The 21,863-nt window shown below is 43.8% G+C and overlaps 1 protein-coding gene across 8 annotated transcripts in view; it reads right to left on the bottom strand.

Annotated features, from left to right (window-relative positions):
* Nucleotides 1-21,863, bottom strand: part of camta1a (calmodulin binding transcription activator 1a) — a 333,445-nt gene that overhangs the window by 301,894 nt on the left and 9,688 nt on the right. For all 8 annotated transcript variants that reach the window (XM_052057929.1, XM_052057932.1, XM_052057924.1 and 5 more), the window contains one exon: nucleotides 15,396-15,499. In XM_052057929.1, the coding sequence (XP_051913889.1) occupies nucleotides 15,396-15,499 (104 nt within the window). The remainder of the gene's footprint in view (nucleotides 1-15,395; nucleotides 15,500-21,863) is intronic.

Below are 21,863 nucleotides of genomic sequence, written 5' to 3'. Positions count from 1 at the left end.
TCATTCGGACTAGATAAGTGTGGATGTGAATATCTAGGTGAGGGAAGATAATCACAACCGAATGGATTGATCTACCTGAAGGCAGCATAGCAGATGTGCAGGACAGCGACAAATATCTTCGAATTCCACGGGCAAATCACAATTATAAGAGGCAGCTCAGAGGGGGACCACGGCAAAATACCTAAGGAGGGTGAGGCACATCCTGAATAGGCAGCTGAATGGCATGAATGAGATGCAGGCCATTCACACCAGTGCCTTGCCAGTAATCAGATCCCGAAATGTGCACCGTGTTCTGTTTTTGATTTCCTTTTCCTTAATTCATTGTGGGCTGGGTTTCTCCCCAATCATTGCACCTGTCTCACCTACACACCTGCCATTCTTCACCACGTCCGCCATACTCTCCTCTGCAGCACAAAGCCCAATATGATGATCCACTCGTTGCTGTTTGCCAGCTACCTTTCCTGCTGCCCAGCTGTCAAGCCCAGTTCCTCTAGTACACCTCTTGGTTTGGCTTCTCTTACTGCTTTTGATTCTTGCCTCCTTGGCCTCCGACTCTGACGGCCTCTGCCCTGACAATAAACCAGTACTGAGTTCATTGTGTCTGCCTGTGGGCCTTGTGCTTGTCTTAAGCTAAGCTTAACAGTTCCTGTTAGAATTCAGTGTTCCGCTGTGTGGCTACTTCTTACTGAACATGCCACAGTAGCAGATACAATGTGGGCTTCCAAATGACCCTGTGGTGCCCCCGTGCGACACACACACGGGTCTGATCGGCCTCTGATGGAGCAGCATTGGCAGAGGGTCTCTTGTGAAAAATGGCCGAAACACCCGATGACATTGAAGAACACAACCGATGATGTGTTGGGCGAGGTGCACCACATGATTATTGGTGCCAAATCCCATCCCACCCAAGAGGACATTTCCAATTCTTCCATCTATCGTGTTGAACATTTCGGGACTTTAACAGCTCGTCCTACAAAGAAGCCTTTCTGGACAATTCAAGTTGATTTGGTCTGATTCACGACATATCAATTGGCATTGAATTAATACTTAACCAAACCTTACAAAAGGGTTCATTTTGTCTATATAACCCATTTGTATTCAGTGCTACGTTCTCCCTTGATATATCGGTGGTTGGAGCTTTTTTGCAACACACGAACATGATTTGACTTATGATCACAGGTTTTGGCTGCCGTGCGCATGTCTGATGTTGCTCATCATAGTTCAAGGAATGCTCAGGGACTTTGTGTGAATGCTCAGATTCATGGAAAATTCAAGGGATCATTGGTCGTGTCACTTGTATATCAAGGCACCGCTTGCGCTGACATTGTATGTTTTTTTTCACGACATCATAGAACAAATATGCTCCAAGATTGCCTGTGCCCTTTCTGAAATGCTTGGTTTTCCCATGGAAAGTATTTTTCTTTTTCTTTTTTTTTGGGGGGGGGGGGGGGGGTTGAACCTTAATCCGTTTTACCAATGTGAGGGCACTGGTCCATGTCTGTTCTGAAGTTTATCTGCAGATTGTTTCCCAGCCACAGCCTTTTTCTTTTCCATGGCTGCATGTGCAAGGCGGCAGCATGAATGCACAGGAGGTGTGAAAGGAGGGAAATCTGGCTCCCAATCTGCCGGCCCCACATCCACATCCAGACCACGCAGCTTACTGAATCAGAAGGATTCAGTGTCGGCATGATCATCCGTTCCCAAGAAACGTCATTATGATTGGCGCAGGCTGCTATGAGGTGGCTTCAGACAAGGGCTGTTTGGTTTTTAATTAAGGGCTTCCCTAATACTGCAACGGCTATTTTTACATTGTTAGAAACTTGTTTTTCAGGGTGTATGGTGTATATTTAACCCTGGGCAGGGGGAAAAAAGGTTTAAAAAATCTTACGTGTGACTTTGAGTAATTTCATCTGTGGATGATTTGGGCATAACAGAAAGGTATACAGAGTCGAATGATGTGGTGAAGGCTGAAAGCAAGAGCAGTTGAAAGAAGCGATTTCACAGTCGAATCCCCTAACCTCGGGATAATGGATAATTAATTCTAATGAGGTATATACTTTTTTTTTTAAACAGCGACCAACATCAGTGCACAAAGCCACTCATGTGAATGCGTGACACTGACCTTTCCAGTACTTGCAGACCTCTGAAGACGCATGCCTGAAAAATAGCCTGAACACAAACGGCGGCCTTTTCGTGTGTAGGACTGATTTGATATAAGCCTGACAGGGGTATTTATAGCGTGGCACAGAGTCTCGCTCTATTCCGCTTCTACACCAACATCCCATTGTGGCTGCGGACACTATTGGCAGCCCTGCTCACTCACTGGAAAAGCCAACATGTCAGCAGACTGGCAGTGGAGAGCAGGTAGTGCTAACCGGTTTAGGGCTCTGCTAGAACGAGCCCAAAGTAGTTCATTATGCGCTGACAATGTGCATCCAGCTTTGATGCTTTTCTTTGCACCCAACCAAGACAATCTGCATTGGAAGGTCACTGTTTCTGTCTTCAAATGCAAGCGTTTGCTTGTCTTGCTAACAAATGATACCCTATCAGCTTCCACAGACAATCTTGGGAAACATGGACAAAGTGCTCCAGAATGCAGACGGACTTTGTTGGAACCTCTCAATTTCTCTCCATCTCAAAAAGCAATTTCACTGATGCTGAGGCTGCACTGTCTAATCAATCAATACATTCCATTAATGTGACTTTATCATGTGGAATGGCTTCATCATTAAACTACCTGCTTACAGATGACCTTGTTCAAAAATGAAAGCTTTGACGGCTTCGTGGTGTGTCTACTTCTGCAGATTACAGTGATGTAAATTACTGCAGAGTCAAACATGTATTTGAGCATTTGCCTTGATTTATGCTCAGTCAATATGCCATTCATTACAGAATGCAGAATGTGTACAAATGAAACACGCAGATGATGCGATCAGATTGCATTTTGTGATGCATTCATCCAAAACAAAACCACAAGAACAAAAATAGACACATGAAACTCCATGTTAAAATATGATCATTTGCAATGTTGAAGAATTGTCTTCCAAAAGTCAAGTTTGGTGGACTAATGCACAGCTTTTATATTGAATCCCCTTTGGAATTCGTCCGTTTGGCAAACAAATAAATAGGACTGAATTTGTATTCTACCCACTCAAGATCGCTTGCAGAAGTCAAGGGAACATTTCCAGTGTACACCTAAAGAGACTTTGCTCCTCAAAGTCAAGGGCACCATTAAGTCCGGCATATTAACGGTAACACCAGCAAAGTAGGCAAGCAGATGTTGATGTTAAGTAATAGTTATGAATACATTTTTTGTTATTTGGCGACTTTGCTTCTCCGGAGAAAACAAGGTTATCAATAATAAATTGCTTTGATCACAGCACCATTTTTTTCTTTATTTTAAAGAAGGTGATTTGTTACTAGGGAAGGATGGATGGACAAAGGGATGGACGGACAGACGGAAGCTTCAGCGGCAGCCTGAGCGTGATTTCTTTGCTCCTGCTTAGTATTCATTCTATGCATAGTAATCTGCTGTTGCTGTGCTTAAAGTCATCTGCAACATCCATTTCTTATTAATACAGCCCGCAAATATCCTAAAGGTGAGATTTAAGCCTAAAACCACCATTTGAAGAGTGGGAACAAAGAGAAAATCCAATTTGAATGCACTGCTCTCCTCTCTTCAAGGAATTCAAAGCTGCATTGTTCTTTAGAAACGTGATGTTTCGAAGGCAGTTCAAATGATCTTTTTCTTTCTGAGCGGCTAACAAATTAATAGCATCTGAGCTTCAAAAACTACACAATGCGGAAATAAAAATCCTAAATACATGACCCGGCATTTAAAGATGTGTGTGTGTATGTGTGTGTGCGTGCGTGCGCGGTATTTTTCATCCGATCACTCCGATGCGAGAGCTAAAGTGAGCTGCCAATGTTCTACCTGGCATAAATAGTTTTGACTAAAACTATCAGTAGGCCTTGCTCGTGTAAATGAAAGCAAATGTTATCTGGTAACAACAGCAATTAAAGCTGTTGTGTTGATTCAAGGCCCGGTGAGGCCAGGCCCTGTGGCAATATAAGAGTAAATAACCGGCTTGGACAATAATGCATGTAAAGCTGTAGAAATGAGTGTACGAAGGACTGCCCGGGGCCATATTGTGGCTACCTAAGTGCTCGCTCATCTGAGGCTATCAGATGAACCACGGGACTGTGGACATACGCAGAAGCCACACGTTAGTTCATCTTTGCAACACAAAGGCATTACTGACTTGTTGAACGGAAGACAAAGGAAAGAAGGCAAAGTTGTCGTGTGCTGTCTGTGCAACGTAGGGTTAAGAAAGTTGGCTCACCCTTGTTGCTTTTTCTTTGTGTGGAACTCATCAATCTAACTCGGGAAGGGCTAACTTTGTCTGGCCGCCGCTGACTAAGTACGGCCTGAACTCAAAAGCTAAATTATTTAGCCGGCAAGTCCAGTTGATAAATGTTGGCGGTACGGGTCGATACATTACAAGGATGTGTGGACCACCTTCTGTGGGATATATTATGCATTGGGGGAGATAAAGGCCATTGATTGTCTCCACCAAGGTCACAGGAAGGTCTCGTTCTGCAGTGAAAGGGCTCTATCTCTTGTGGCAACAACTTCAGGCCACCGACTTGGCCTGTCCACATCAAATAAGGTGAATCAAATTGGTGTGGATAAACTATGAAGAGTCTTGCATTTGCAAAGTATACGGGGTTATAATGGGTAGTGTTGATATGTGGCCATACCTAAACGTTTCCATTATTCATGGTGCTGTGGAAAATGCAATGGCGGTGCTAATATAATATTGACCTAACCCCAACACTCCATGAATGGCAATGGAGACACAGCTCAACGCACACACACACACAAAAGCCTTGTGGAAAGTCTTACTGAAACGTATCGGTTCCTCTTTTGATCAATTCCCATATTATACACGATACTTGGAAACTCAATATGGAAAATGGCCTTGCTAAAGGTCAAATGAGTGAGTGGATACGAAGAAAAGGGAGATGTCAACAAAACATACTGATATGTGAAGGCTTATCACAAAAAGCTGGAGGCTTGAAATGTTCTGGAGCCTCTGACTGGAGGATTGATCAAGGTATGCCATTACAGGTACACGACCAGATCCTTCGCAGGCAGCTGCTTTGCCAGCCTGAGCGCGGTCCAAGGACTTTTGTAGCAAAAAGGTGTGACCAAGGAAAAAAACAAAGCCATTTTCATAAAAGATACGCGTTGCTAACTTTATAGAAAAGCCTAATTATCTCCCAAGATAACAGCAAACCGACAGGCAAAAAAAAGTGACTACATTGCCAGTCTGAACAAAATCACACACATTAATCACTCCTCAGATGGCTGACCGAGAGAACAATTTCTCAATATGAATATGATGATAAAGAAAATGTATTTGTAAGATCTTGTAATCTCTATGAATAAATGTTTGCATTAACACACGATTGGCTACGCATAACATAACCCAAGGGTTCATGTGCGTGAGCGTCTCATGGGAGTAACACAGCCCATCATACAGCTGGCCAAAAAGAGATTTCTAAGCAGTTTTGCGGTTTGATACCATCAAAGCACATTCTATCCTTTCTACTTATAGTGTATAAACATGACTTTGAAAAATATCCCGCGGTGGGAAAATAGAAAAGCCACTGTGAGTCCATGTTGCCTCATCAAGCGAGATTTCATAAGGCAGCGCGGCATTTCATTGGTGCTTCAAAGTTCTGCTAAAGGACAGGCTGAGTGGAGAGAAGAGGTTATTACAGGATCATTGGCGCCTCCAACTCTTAGGCTGAAGCCCGAGGCAAATTCTCATCTTTCACCAAAAATCGCCGCCAAACCGCGTACACACACACTGGATTTCTGTTTCACCCTTCGAGAATCTCCCTTGTACCAACTATGGATCTCCACAAAAACAAAGTCTGCATTTCTAATCAGAAGGCTACCTTCACAATGCACACAAAAGAACGCCAATTTTGGAGTTTGCACGCAGTCCGGAGCGCATACATCCAATTTATTTCCTCGTCGAGCTTGACGGAAGACTGAACAGAGGCCAAAGTCATGATCAATTCTTTCATTTTTCTGAGTGCCTACCCCGAGTGGAGTAGAGATGAGCAGAAGCCCAGCTGACTTTGGACCACAGACAAGGTACACCATGGACTGGTTGCAGGGCGCATTCGGAAAAACAGCCATTCACACTCGCATTCAAACCAATGGACAGTTCAGAGAATTCACTGAGCACAAAATGCCTGTTTTCAGAATGTGGGAGGAAGCCGGAGTACGCAGAGAAAGGCCAGGCAAGCAAGCACGGGGAGAAAATGCAAACGTGACACAGGAAGGAGATTCAAACCCTCGGAACTGCGAGGCAAAAGTGGAAGGCAGAAAATGCACTCTCGTGCAGAGTATAATCAACAGGGGCGCTGAGAGTAATTCAATAAACACGCTACCCTGCTTTCACCGTGTGCTCAGTGTAATTTGTTCTTCACTGAAAACGTCTTTGAGCTCAACTTTTATTGGGTACACTAAACGTGGGCAAGATTTGCGGCAGCAATGCTACGTTTTAGACATGACCAGGGAAAAGTAGCAGAAAAGCACAAAGAGTCATTCCTGTTTCTCGTGTTAGTAGAAAATCCACAGAGAACGTCTTTCTTCTGCGACTGTGCGGGAGCGAGAAAGATTTAGTAAAACTTGGATCATGGGCCTATGGGGGTGGATCATTATGTCCTTGTCATCTTTATTCTTCAAACTGAGCCAAGTTTATTGATGTATCAACATCTGCAGCAAAAAAAGGACTTCATAGACTGGGACCAAAGGGCTCAAGGACATTTTATCAAAAGAAATGCTGCAATCCTGACAGAACAGGAGCCGAGGCGGACTAAACTGGAAGATTTGAGCTCAAAAAATGAAATGAATTAAAATGTAACAAAATTCCAAGCAGTGATGGAAATGACCGGCAGGCACACACATTCATTTTCTCTGGAGTTAAAAAATCAAGAGCTTTTATCACAAATGCTGCCTCTGCAAAGGCCCTAATGTTCATTTTACTATCGATGACACTTCGCAGAAAGCCCTCATATTGTATTTGTTGTTTGCCGTAGAGTTAGACAAATCTTTCATTACGATGCAGCAGTTGTAAAAGCGCTGCAAGCTACAAGCATAACAACAAACGTGACGTGAACCACGTACATTCTCAGAGTGCGGCCATCCGTTGGATACTGACTGGGCTTCCACAAATCTCTTCACCGTGGTGGAACAAAATCAAATACTGAAGTTGGGTTTCATGTAAGCAGTCAACACTGTATATCAAAGGCAATTTATGGTACTACTGCTTGCAAAGCAGGTCCCGGCTTTGGCAATGAGAATGCAGTCATTTGAAGGCCAAAAGCAGCAGGGTGATAGAAGCCCTGCTATGCCCAGAGCTGTCCATCAGGTCAAACAAAGTTTGATGGGCTACGCAGAGGATCTCCGTCTGCCGTTGCTGCTGGGTTCTTCTTCTCAAGGACCTTTAGAGATCAGAGATGAGCACGTAGCAAGTCAGAAAGGGAGAGACAGACAAGAGAAACTGCCATGGACCGAAAACAGCAGTAACGGAAGTCAGCACGATGGCCTCCAAGGAACACGTAAAGGCCTTTACTGGTGAGGAGAAGCCTCACCAATGCAGACTCAGAAGAAGCATCATATGACATCAACTCTCAGCCGACACCTGGAGGTGGTTTGCTCCCAGGAGTCTCCGATGAGCCTGGAAAATCTGTGAGGTATAAGGGAAGGTGCTACCCTCCTTGCTTTCACTTTCTCAACCGAAATGAGAAGATTCAGGATGTTCTTCTGCAAGACAAAAGGGAAGACCTGGCGGATCCGAACAAATGCCAAGCTGCGAGAAGCGTTTTTAAAATGCCCAAAGGTCAAGTCTCGCGGGCATGACCTCAGCTGTGGCGCAATCCAGCAAAGCAATTTCCACAAGGAGTTCAACCCAAATAGAGCTCATCCAGATGGATGCACTCCATCAAGAACATGGAGCGGCTGGCCATGCAGCTACTCCACTTGGTGACTCAACAGAGGACAAACAAGCATTTATGCTCTTTAGAAAAATAGGAATGGAACTGATGTCTCTCACATTTGAATGTGGTCAAACAGAGAGATGTGCCTACTTGTATAAATGTCAATGTAGCAGCACTTTCACACCATTGTCACATTCATCAAATACTCATTTTAGGATGAAAGCAGGTTTGTCCCTTTGTCGTTCTCTTCGATTCGGTTGTTGCTACAGTTGGGATGTCAACTTGAGAATCTTGATAACAGTGGCCGAGTAAGAAGAGCACAGGCTGAACAACATGGCCCTTCTGCTTATCAAAATGCCTCCTCGCACAACTCTAATTGCCCCACGGGGATAAATAAAGTTTTCTGAATCTGAAGTAACATGCATGATTCCAAATGGAGTAATATTGCTTCGCAGTGGCTTTTTCGTGAGCTGCAAGTTTCTGAGGCTTCCGACAGGACATTCTCCCACAGTTTTTGTATTCCACTGGGGTGCAGGTGACAAGAGCTAAGCTGGCATTCATTTGGTTTGCAATCTCCTTCAGGGTTTGTTTGTTTTTGTTTTGTTTTGGGTTTTTTTGTTTGTTGACTGTGATGATTTTGTGCAAAGTGGATGTCGTTCAGGCTGAACTTGACTTTCCATGTTTGCCCAATTTGCATGATTATAGAATTTGAGGAATCCTTATGAGACAAATGTTCTTGTGGATTAATGACATGCACAACACACTCAGTTATTTTTCTTCATATTTGCATGTATGTTTTTCGCAGAGAGTTACCACGCCTAATGAGTTGCAATCCACATTCACAGACGAGTGGCTGCTGGCGGGGGAAGGAGGGGAATTGTTTTGGAAATTTTATCTACACTTTCCCAGCCACTCACTTTCCTTTTCATCCTTTCTGCGTGACCTCAGCCCACAACTCTGTGGTCAAATATCGATGTACCAAGAATCCAACGAAGACTATTCTGAGGACAAGCTATTCAAAAAAGTATGGCTTCAAAATGTCCTCCCGAAACAGGTGACACAACCGTTATTTGTATCAAACAAGCGTTTGCCTAAACATAATACATGGAGGCTGCTTTGTTTGAGTTTCCATGTAGTGAAGATAGACATGCTTTCCTCGTACGTTCAAATAAATTTGGATGTCATTCTTTTCCTTAATTTATCAAATGAGCTCTAAATCTCTTACTAAATGCCTGCACGCTGAAAACGCCTCCGCAGGCAATTCACAGGAAAAGGTGGATATCTTCACATTGACTCCGTCCTTGAATAGCTTTACAGCTCAGTGGATACGTGAGGGAATAGAGAATCAGGGTGAGCATGAGTAAAGGCGGGAAACAGGCCGGGTTCACATGTGCATCTGCTACCTTGGAGGTCACGCAATCTCCGCGGCATGCCTTTAATACGGCAGAGCCCTGCCTCGATGAACACACCCACACTTACATGCGGTGCATGCAGGACAGCATCCAGCACACCCACAACCACCCGACAACAACAAATTCAAATTAGCAGTACCATCGCAGATCCGAAAACTCAAGCCCACAGCAAGTTACTGAGAAGCCAAACGGCCAATTCTGTCCAACGTTCAACTTTTAAATGCCGCGATGTGATGACACAAAGACATTGCACAAAACGTATTTCGTCCACTACATTGGAGAGGTTCTGCAGGGAAATCAGATTGCATGATGACTTGACTCCTCCCAAAAACATAAATGATCCCGGGTGACTGCCCTAAAGAAAGAAATCAAAGTAGATGTCAAAGTGCTCTGTTCCTGACAAACTGTGCTTTGTGATTGTAGCGACATTTTGCAATAAGGCTCAACAGTTAAGAAATTATATGAATGAAAAACAAACCATACAAAGGTCTGCCAGCAGATGATCCATACAAATCCAGTAATATGATTTACTGAGCTTTTTAGCACTCATCCCTGAAAGACAGCTTGCAATTTACCTCTGCAAAAATTAAGAAAGAAATGAAACATGCCAGTAAAAAAAATAACTAACTTCCATTGACATTTCAGCAAATATCACCAGTTGGTGGGAATCATGTGAATTAATGTGTATGTGGAGCAAGAACTCAACTAAAGATGCTGCCCCCCCCCCCAAAAAAAATAAAATAAATAAATAAATACATAAACATTGTGAATCAAGCTTGCTATGGTGTTTGATTAGCGCAGTCGAAGCATGGACATACATCCATGAAACAACTCAGATGGCTCAGCTTCAGTGCGTGTGTAATGAGTGAAATGACCCCTCTAAACATGTCACATTAATTCCTGGCCACAAAAAAAAGTATTTCTGCTATGTTTTAATGAGGTCAGGTTATTGCAAAGGGGCCAAAGTATTGGCTCTGCCATACACCCCACAAAAACCTCATTTGTCTGTGTCCATAAAAGCTGATGCTTTATAAGCCACCCTTTATTGGCCAGGCCAGCGCCTCGCGTGCACACGCACAATGCGCCATGGTAGTGAACAGGACACACTGAAACACGTGTTGCTCTCATGTCTGTAATTACATTCAAAAGGAAGAATTGTTATGAAAAATCATAAGTGCCACATCCCAGATAACACTGACAAAGAGCAGGTTCGTCAAAGATAAGGGCTGAATGTCCTCGTCACTGTCGCGCATCTTTGCGACAGGTGATCGTCTCGGGTTTATTCAACCTTCCCTTGAATTCTATTGGTTGAGGCTTTTGATATCACCTCCTTGGTCCTCCGTGGCCCGCTCTGCTTGGCGCCGCTTTGTATGTCCAGTGGGCACTGCGCTGTGCTTGCGCTGGCAGCGGCTCCAGGCACCGCTGCTCAGTCATGACAACGTCGTGTATGCATTAAAAAGTGGAGCAAGCCAGCGGGTGTGAGAGCAGCCACTCTCTGATTCGCTGCAGTTCGGCACCAGTTCAGAGCAGTCGCCAATAAGCTGAATGGCAGCTTGCAGCGCTTGGACCGTTGTGGCGCTCATTCCGGCCGAAAGGTGTCACACACTTGTTTTACGTTGAGAGGGAAGAAAATTTCATCTGTGCTGTATGCTACACATACGTACAGAATATTTGACAATAAAGTTGTATTCAATTCAATTCATGTGGCCCTCCTTTGCTTTTTCAGAGTGAGTGAGAAGATGGCATCGCTGTCACAACTTTACCAAGGTTCTGTTTTCCTCAAGCAATCATGTTCAAAGTCCTTAAGGTTGAAACCTTCAAAATCTAGAGCACTTGTCTCGATGCCAGCTGACGTTGGGCAAAAAGCAGCTGACACCCTCACACAGACAAACTCTCACATTCACACGTCACTGAGTGGGAATTGAATCAGTGTCCCCCGACCACATCAGCCCTGAATAATCACGTTACATCTAATCAGCTGTTTTATTTCTACATCATGTCCTTCCCAGACAAAAGTTCAAATTGGTTTCTATAATCGTGCACTGTTTGAATCGGATGTCTGTCTTGCATATACCAGGTGGGAACATTGTAATTCTCAGGACATCTCAGGTCCTGCAACCTTCACGGCAGCCTAACCAAACAAAAGGCAGACGGTGTTTGAGCATGAAAGGGATATAAGTCTAAAGCCATCCCCGTGTGAGATGTCCTTCTCACATAAGATCTCCCATCTGATCGGAAATGTCGAGCAAAACAGAGGTCATGGTGTCACAGTGACAACGTGTCACAAGAGCCCCAAGAGGATTTGCCACCTTTTGTCGTACCTGAGCAGCATCGTGGTGCGGGAAACGTCATTGACTGGCATGTCTATGGCTCATGTTTGTTTTTCCTGTCATGATACATTTTTGTAATTCTTCTGAGTAGACATTGTTTGATCCTTTGAAGGAAGCTGGCAGCGTAACACACACTTCAAGATTCAATCGTATAACTGCTCATCCCTCACCTATATTTAGCAAAGTAAACCAAGAAAATATCAATTAAAAAAGGTTTGCATCATCTAATTTTCAAGTAAATGTTTGAAATTTATTCTGACACACAAATCCATTCATCATCTGAACTGCATTATCCTCACTAGGGTCGCAGGGGGTGCTGGAGCTTATCCCAGCCGTCATCGGGCAGTAGGCGGGGGCCAATCGCAGGGCACACAGAGACGAGCAACCATTCACACTCACAATCACACCCAGCGACACTTTAGATAGAGTGTTCAGTTAACCTGCGGTGCATGTTTTTGGAATGTGGGAAGACACTGGAGTACGCAGGCATGAGGAGAACAAACTCCACACAAGAAGGCAGCGAATCGAACTCTCAACTTGTGTAGTGTGAGGCAGACATGCCAACCAGTTGTCCACTGTGCCACTACACACAAATTCACATGTGTGTAAATGTTAGGATAACATTGCAGGGAAAGTCCAATCAATATGAACGCCAGTTCAGATCATTGCAACAGTGGGCATCACTGCCCCTAGGCCCTGACGTTTCCAAAAAGGAAGGTGTGACCTCAATCGAACCAGATGTTCTTGACGGCCATATGAATCAACCATGTTCATTCACAACTTTGAGTGGTCTAACCTGTGGCTTGTTACCAATCAGAATCACTGTGAACGTTTACATTCCCTCTCCAGGGTGGCTTAAGGCAAGAGAGGGTGACAGTGGAACTAAAGATGAAATGATTTTATGTTACTTAACAACCTGTTTCAAACATCCAACGGTTAAATGGTCCTTTGCTAGCCGGGGGTAAAACAGCAGCACCAATCAGAAAGAGACCATGACAGCTGGATTTCCAAAGTGGGCCTCAGCGAGCTGCCCCTCAGGGAAAAACATGCCTCTGCAACTACAACTCTTTTCGTTTCCCATCCAAACAAGCTTCCACAGCTTAGTAAGAGTGATCCCCAACCAGTTTGCTGTGTGAGATTATCAAGTACCCAATTTCACTTTAGTGGTCTGAAAATTACGAATAATACATCTTTGTCCATTTACCAATGCAAGTGACATGTCAGAACAATTGAACGCTCTTCAACTTGCTCTGTGTGACATTTTTTGTTTGGTGGTATACTGGGAGACTTTCAAGTAGGTGCCTTGGCGCAGTAGCAGTTAGGAAACACCAACTGTGAAAGGAGCATCATCTGGAGCAGTCCAATTTTTTTTAAAAAAGAAAAAAAAGGGAAACTTCACAGAGTCCTGCTCATATTTTCTCCATGTTCTGCTTGTCCTCTCTCACCATGCAGACAACTGCAAACGGACTCATTTAGCCCTCAGCTTAAGTCAGCATCAAAAGACTTTTCTTGATTTGTCTGGAGCTGATGAACCTACCCTTCATTCTTATGACCTTCCCACATGAGAAGCTCTTCACACTTTGGAGATTGTTCCCCAAGAGCATAGCGAGTTTAACTGCGTATTACCGTTTGCAGCACATTGCTCTTGCATCATGGCCTGCATTAAATTAAAAACACAAAAGCAAACATGCGCCAACACATGACAAGTCAACTTTGGTCTATACACGATATTTTGATGAGATTGGAATTCCAGTTGACAAATGGGTATATGCCAACGGTCAACATTGATGCTTCCATATAAAATCTCAGCCAGGCCAATTATTTCCGCTTGTCATCTTCTTTTTGACATCCTGTTGGATTTTTCTAAATGATATCTGCTGGGCAATGCTACACTCCTGAAGCAAAATTAAACGGTTTACGTTTCAGCGAACAGGAGGCAAGACTGCCGAGCATCGCTTTGTGCCTTTGGGGCAGGCTTCTCTATAAAGTCCAACAGCATTCTTTGGGTATGTTGTTGCTTTTATATATCCCGTGGATGCGTCAGATTCAACATCAATGGATTGTCGCTATCCACAGGGACGGCTTTAGCATAAGACCTCACAACCAGGTGTGAAGCCAGCCATTCACGGAATAACGTATGCAGTATTGGAATTGGAGTATACACAATTACCAGAGCAAATATAAAGTACAGCATTGCATGGCATGTATTGTGTCATGTATTGTAATGTATCATGACACGTATTCCATTGCACGGCTTAACCGCAGCAGAGAATTTGGTGACAAAAAGTAGACTCAATTTTAGATTCGCAAAAAGCAGGTCTAAGTGATGGCGCAGGTGGTATAAGGCGATTTTGATCGATTTGAATGAGGCGCAGGCAGACAGATTAGGACCTCCGTGGACATTTCATTCAAAAATATGGCAACAGAAAAGGAAAATCCCTCCGAATTATTGTAGAAATGAATTCCTTGAATGAGTTCTATTCATTATCATCTTAAAACTATTTTAATAGCTGCCCCCCCCCCATGGGTAGTGGGTTTACTTGCAGTTTACCTGCAAACGCACGTCATGCAGGCCAGAGTCAGTGCGTCCGCACGGTCAAACTCTGCGTGCGCCTCGACCGGCCTGATTTTGAAGGGAATGAGGCGGGGCCGTTTCGATTGGACGGGAGTCGGCTGCGTTCCATCCCACAACGGCGCACAACGGTACAAATGCTCTCTTCCGACTGAAAAGCCCAGCCATGTGCACGGCTAGACTGCACTTTGTGCAAAATTTTCACTGGGCACAAAACGAGCGCCTATTCACTCGCATAAGACACCACTGGTGGGATGTTATTTTCGCCTCACTTTTTCGACATCCTTATCAGCTCCATGGAAGATTATGCCACAGTGGCTTGGCTTTGTTGAAAACAAACGTGCCTTTTAATACATGAGCAGACATGCTAACAACTGTAGCCAACAGCATTTAGCCCTGTCACGGGCTTACAATTACACTTTGCGATCAATTTCAAAGCCGTGTTAATTAATTTAGACTGCAGCACAATACAGGTCAGAGAGGGCAAACAAGGAACAGCATCAGCCAATTAGAAACACAAAGCTCGCATTTTTTTCAGAACTGGTCTGAGAAGCGAGGAGCAAACATAGGAGGGATGGACTCTTGATGTGATGCATAAAATTACAAAGTATTGATCATCATTGACGAAACCTACTGCTTTTCAGTTGTCACTTCGGAGGAAAACATAAACGTATATGTTACAAATTACGCCGTACAGAATTAATTTCAGGTCTCGCTTAAAAATAGGGACATCAGGAGCCCGAGCACTTATTTTTCCATTCATGTTCTTATTCAGTCAATTCTGCTTCAACTTCCATTTTGCATATGACAACGTTGATATCAAATTCATCAAAAACCCAACACTGTGTCATCACATTATAACTCAAGCAATGTGCCGTTTTACTGTATTGTCGTGTTTTGAGATGATCCTAGTATTTGGTCTGTAAGATATTATTCAAACTTATGGATAGCACACACAGCAGCAATCGTAAAAAAAAAAAAAAACAGAGCACAGACATGTTTGTGTCATTTCCAAATATTAAATGCAGCGAAACAGGACGTGGATTGGCCTCTTTTACCCACCTCATTGGTGTTCCAGCGGTGTCTCTCCTTGGGCAGGGAGGTGCATTTGGGTAGACACTCAAGCAGCTTCTTGGGCAGGTATATTTTCAAATGTCCATGATCATCTACAACAAAAGAAGGACATCACAGCAGCATTATAGCGCCGGCCTCGTACTGCAAAGCTACCATCCCCAAAAGCACAGGCAAATGAAGACAGGAATTGAATGGAGCATAGATTTGATTTTCCGCTTATTTTAATAATAGACACACTATTATATTATATATATATATATATATATTACACAATCTATCAAGGGTGTTGACCCAACATTTTTCACCGTCAACTTGTGAAGACTGTGTCTACTCATGATTTGGACATTGAGATCATCGACACCCTTGAGCAATTGTGTGGCGTTTGGGGATTGAATGCAGGAATCTGCTGCTGCATGTCACGTGGCGGTTCATACTGTTCCGGAAACGATCACCGCAATGGCCAGGCCTAGGGCTTGTAACATCATCCAAGCTTAGCTACAATGTGAACTTGCCAAATCATCTTACAAGCATTACAAAGCTTGTGCATCCCCAAATGCATGGGTGCACGTCAATGTTTTATTCATTACGCCGCTCTCTTGCTGCTCACACGTGCACACATTGCAGCACTCGAGGGGAATGCAGACTACATTGTGCACGGCCCTCCTCGGGAAGGTGACGAGATGAATCACATTTGTGAGCCAAATACAAAATAGTGATTGTCAATGATGGCATGATAACAGCTGCTGTGGTTCTTGTCTCCCTGGCTTAATGAGGCATGCGCGTCAGCCACAAACAGCAGCAGATGCCACTTTTAGCTTGTTTTGGACTGTACCGAATGCACACTTGGAGATGGCGCAATTCCTCTATGCAGAATTGAACCTAACAAGTCAATTACAAGTCCCTGGAAAGTAAAATCATGGATTTATTTTAACGACAACATTTACGTTTGCGCAAAACATGTGACAGTCAGTGTGGGCTTCGCAATGGCGCGGTCGCTTTGGAGTGTCTCGTTGCAGCATGGAAAAGCCCCACTGAGACATATTCGAGCCACCGGAGGCTATTTTCACAGCCCCAACATGTACGTAGTTATGTGTGGAATTAAGAGAGAGGCGAGATGACGTGGCTACTTGACTGACAGTTTTGCTCTGAATCAAAAGTTTGTGACTTTTGAGAGCAACAAGCGAAGCAGTAACTGAACCACGGAGCTCGCTGAGTACATCGAAAAGCCTCCCATGTGACATTGTGTCATTATTGATTGCTTTTTTAAATCACTAAGCACTGCCAAATAAACAAACGTAAGTGGTTAATAAACAGTCGTCAGTTTTGCAATACACTTGAATCCAGAATGAAATTGTACTGTATCCACTTATTTAATTAATTGATGGAATAATTGATGAATAACGGATTGCGAAAAACATTGGCTCGGGCCATTCTTAGTTGTAGGGATCCAAACAAACAAGCCTATACGACAGGAGATTCAGAGCAAACAGAATGTGAACAGAGACAAAAAACAGCTGACTACATGTTATTCGTTTGGCTGATTTGAGACCACTTCGTATAATAGGAGAGAAAAGTCAAACAAAACACCACTTTGAAGCCAAAAGAAATAATCCGCTGCTGCTCTTGACGATGCGGACATAAGAGGAGCATATGTGGCTCGATGCACATCTCAGTGCTGTTGGCCAATCTGCTCCATATGGTGAATTTGGTGCAAACGGGTCCATTGAGATTGAGCGGCAGCAAAACCATTGCTTCTCCTTGAGGAATTTGGTTATGGGTAAAAATCTGACATAACATCTGCTGGGTGGACGGCCCGAAAAGATGTGAATGAACGAGGCCAGATCAAGAAGCAGCAAAAGGTATGGGCAAGGAGCTTTCAGACCAAAAACGTTGCAGAACTGCATCAGTGTAGGGCGGGGAAGGCCGTGTTTTATTCAACCAATTCACATGTATACCGGTGATGGTCTTGGCGAGCGCTCGGTGCAGTGCGCAGACAGAATTTGTTTGACAGAGCAGTAGCGGCACACATGTTCGGGGATTCAGTGCTGCCTTCGGGCAAAATAGCAGCAGCATGGCGAGACGGAGCTGCAATGGAATACATCGCATCACAGTTGAGATACAAATCAGACAGGAGGCCAAAATCCCCGCAAATCAAATACTGTATCCCAGCAGTGAGAGGCGTCACGAAAATGCGTGTTAAGGTCAGAGCAGGGGGAAAAAAGACGGTTCGTATGCATAGAACGCATGCCCTGTTGAGTCCGGTAATGTCTTTGATTAATGCCATTTTTGTCCTTGTATTTGAATGTCTCCCTGTTCGTCATTTGACATAGTGTACGTGTCACTTCTGTGGATCCTCTACTGCATCACTGCTTATCGTCACTGGTGCAACAGATGACTTGAATCAAGACGTACAACCGGGGCTGGTTTCCAGCCAATTGGGGACATGTCAAGAAGAGACAAAAAGACCTGAGGACAACTGGGCGGCGTCAGTCAAAGCACCACGCAGGTTTTGGAACGTGGGCGTAAAACTGAGCACCCAGAGAGAAAACCTGGATTCAAACGCCAAAGCACTGATGGCCAAATAGACACCACTTAGATGACCACTTGGGCACCGTGCCGCACAAATGCAATTACCTGTTGATTGATTATGCATAAACATATATATATACTGTATATATAAATAACCATACGTTTAAAGCTATTGTATGTAGCTGAGAGGAATTCTGTATTACAGCAACACAACAGAGCTGTCGCTTCGACTGACACAATTCATATTATGCCCCTTGTATGTGATTCTACAACATTTTTATCATATTTTGACAGACAGCCAGTGGGGGGAAAAAGATTCTTGGGGTAAAATGCAGACTCTATTATTGCTGTGTTTGTTCATGTATTTGACATCAGGCATCTTATTGGGCAGCTAGGACTCAGCAAGACGTCCATTTGTTTGCTGCAATCAATAATGTTTTTTCCCCCCAATTATTGTTTTTATTGACACAATAATGACTTTATGATTATTTTCTGCCACCGACATGCCAAATATAGTTGGTGAAGATTATTACAAACGTGAAACAAGAGGACGGACTGCCATTGTCATTTTCGAGGCACCATCATGCTCTGACTGTCGCCGATGTACACGATATATAAAAGACTAAACAATGAAAAATGGAGCAAGATGTTCGAGGAGCTGATTGGCTTAATCAGCAATGCTCATCTTCTTGAGTAGTGGCCTGAGCGAAAACAAGTTTGGCTTATTTCTCTAAAGGAAACAAAAACGTTTGGCAGGGCAGCTTTAAGGGGTAGTTTTATGACACAAATCATGAGTGATACATGTCACTTGATTAGTGGTACATTAGACATCATCATAGCGGTCATAGTTAATTTTGTAGCTCCTCAATTAAGCCATCAGGAAAGTGAACGCCAACTTCACATTTACGACTACTTGGCGGCAGTGAATTTCAACATCAACAGCATTCTGCCTCTCAAGTCCGTATCAGTTTCAGTAACAACCTGATTGAAATAAACGTGGCAAGCATGCATGGCTCAAACAAGCTCTTTTTAAAGTTCGTCTTCGTAAAGTTGCACTTTCACGCTCGAGACTTGCACTGTTGTGTGCCCAAGACGGCTCAGATGATCGCACCTCGTCATTATCCATGTCATATTTATCCTGCTCGTCTCAAAATACACATCCAAAAAAAAACTATCCAATCCTGGCATTTTAGTATTTCATTTCATTTGTTGAGCCCTCTCATGGCCAGAATAACTCATTCAACTCCAATCTGAGGAAATCAATCAATTTATACAGTGAAAATCTACGCGAAAGAGGCAAAAATAAAAAAGCAGCAGCCGCAATAATGCCTCTGCCATGGTTCTGTGCATGACGTGCTGACTCTCGTCTTTGTGTTTCGGGGCCTCCCTCACTTGCAAAGGAACCCGAGCCGACAAAGCAGAGTGCAATGTCCTTGAATGAGCGTGAAGACATCCTGATCTCTAGCCTTCCAAGCACACGTCTCACTTTTGGGGTCAGACTGAAAAGGCAGATGCACGCGTTCATGTTCCTTACAAAAAAAAAAAAAACATCAAAAGGAAGTTACGGCAAACTTGATTATCATGCAACAGCTTTGTGGCAATAGAAAAGGAAAACATGACATGGGAGAGAAAAAAAAACAACAACTTTGAAAGTGAGCATGGAGCTGCATCTTGGCTGGAAGCGATTCCGGATTTGTTGGTTTGCCAGTTTTAATACTTGCCAGGTAGCGAAACGATGGAAAGATTTGAAATGTCTGACAGGCAATGATCGGCTCTGTAGAGGCGCTCGAGGGGTTGTAGTTCTCAACTGATTTGCTAGTTCCCTTTTTAAGCTCTGCCGGATCCGCGGTGTATCATCACAACGGCCAAACGCTTTGTGTTTCGTTTGTCAAAGACAATTTCAAATGCAACAGAGAGCCACTGTGATGTATGCATCATGCACACAGATGACTGCACTTCCTCTTCCCTCTTCTCTTTCAAACAGTGGGCCACGCAATGAAATAAAGCACGAGTTTCAGATGTGGCACTCAGCTGCTCAGATGTTCAGACTCGGCCTTCTGTAATCTGGCAGTCCTTGTCTTACTTGAGAGCCGCTTGATTTTACACAGGAACGCGCCTCACGAGGCTCCCGGGGCACTAAAAAGTCAACGCAACATAAACGCGGTTGAGTGCTGAGCTTTCTCTGCTTTCATCACACTTTTACTCTCCCAGCTGTTATTTGTCAACAGTAAATTCATGCTAGCCCTGCTGGACTCTGGTTTCGGCAACACCTCTTAAGACTCGTCGAGCATCTCAACAGCTCAAGACAGCATGCATGCGGCTGATTTGGAGGCAAGATTTGGAATACAGACCGTTAATTAGGAGATGAAATTACACACCGAGTATCACGCTATGCACCAAAGCAAGTTTGCAGGTATGCCACCCAATCTCTCAGTCACGTCATTTTAAAGATCAGCTTTTGAGCTTTCTCAGCATCTTTGTATTGGATGACATATCATTGGTAAAGACGAACAACTCACTAAATCAATGTACAGTAATTGGTGAACGATTGTGTGCGTAAGGCCCCTGGGGAGTCTTGTTGAAGACAGAGATTGCCATAAAGGGTTATTAAGGCATAATCTAATATATGAGACAGTCCAATATCATTGTGGGGGCGCTGATTCGGGATTGTGATTGACCTTGGCAGGGAAGCAAACATTCAGTGTGTAGTTGTGTCACGCTGGCTTGCTCCGGCCCCACCCTCAAGACGACAGCCAGGGTCATGAGCCTGGAAAGGCTGACAAAAACAAATCTTTAAATCAATATCCGAGGCCCCGAACGCAAGCTGGGGTCCCACCGGCCCCGCCTACCCCTCTCCTCTGTCTCCGTCTCAGCGCGTTTGCAGACTGACGGCTTTCCGTTTTCATCTGGGCCCGTATTGTGGTGAAATTGCAAGCTAATGTTTTGCCCATAGATAGCGCAACAAATCATTGCTGGTGGTGCAAATCGAGAGTTAAGAGTCCGAATGGCAATGTTCTTCACAGCAGCCTAATAGAGCTGAAGGTTGCAAACTATTACAGTGTTTGCACATCCGCAGTTATACATGGAACAGAAGCCCAGCAGTCCAATGGATGAACTTCGGACTGATGATTATATATATTGTACGGGCGATGCAGTTCACAACATCATTGATTGTTACGGCCCATCTTCAAAATGGATCGTCCTACTTGTACTGGGGTAGTTAAGCGGCACGCGCGGGCCTTCCACACGCCACCCAGATCGATCTCGAGCTTCTCAATCAGTGTCAAGGATAACTCAAAGCTACTAAAACTTCAACATCCAACAACTTCACAAGCTCGATTGCCGAGGTAGTCTGACATCTCCACTTAACCTTTTGATTAGGGCCCAACCGTTTGAAGCCGCCGATCACGGCCCTTCAAACATTGGCCACAAAAATGAAAGGCCATGTTTGCTCATTGCCTTTATGTAGTCTAACCATTTATACAGCACTTGTTAGGAATATGTAACACTGCTTTTCTTATTTATTTATATTCAAATTATACATTCAACTACTGACATCAAAAAACACGCAAATGACCAGGTTACATGTCCTTAAAACATCATTAATCATGCAATGCATTCTGGGAACGCAAAAGGAACTTTTTTTATATTTTTTTAATAATACATTTACAGTTGACCTCTGCTATTCATGTGAATGGTGAAAATCCACAAATAATTGACACCCGTTGAAATGCATAGGGGAAAATTAATTAATAGAATTATGCATTACATATATTTTTAAATTGAATAGGCTGATTAAAGCAGTAATTAGTAGGGGGGTTGGAGGGGGAGCGGGGGGATCCTGCCAATATTTGGAATATCTTCCAAAAATCCCTATTGTCGGGCCCTAGATTAGATGTGCAATTCTTCTATTCAAAAATCTTTTAT

Source organism: Hippocampus zosterae, chromosome 2 (assembly GCF_025434085.1).
Source record: "Hippocampus zosterae strain Florida chromosome 2, ASM2543408v3, whole genome shotgun sequence".
NCBI classification, from domain to species: Eukaryota; Metazoa; Chordata; class Actinopteri; order Syngnathiformes; family Syngnathidae; genus Hippocampus; species Hippocampus zosterae.
The sequence above is the reverse complement of the archived record's forward strand: the minus strand, read 5'-3'. Positions and strand labels throughout refer to the sequence as shown.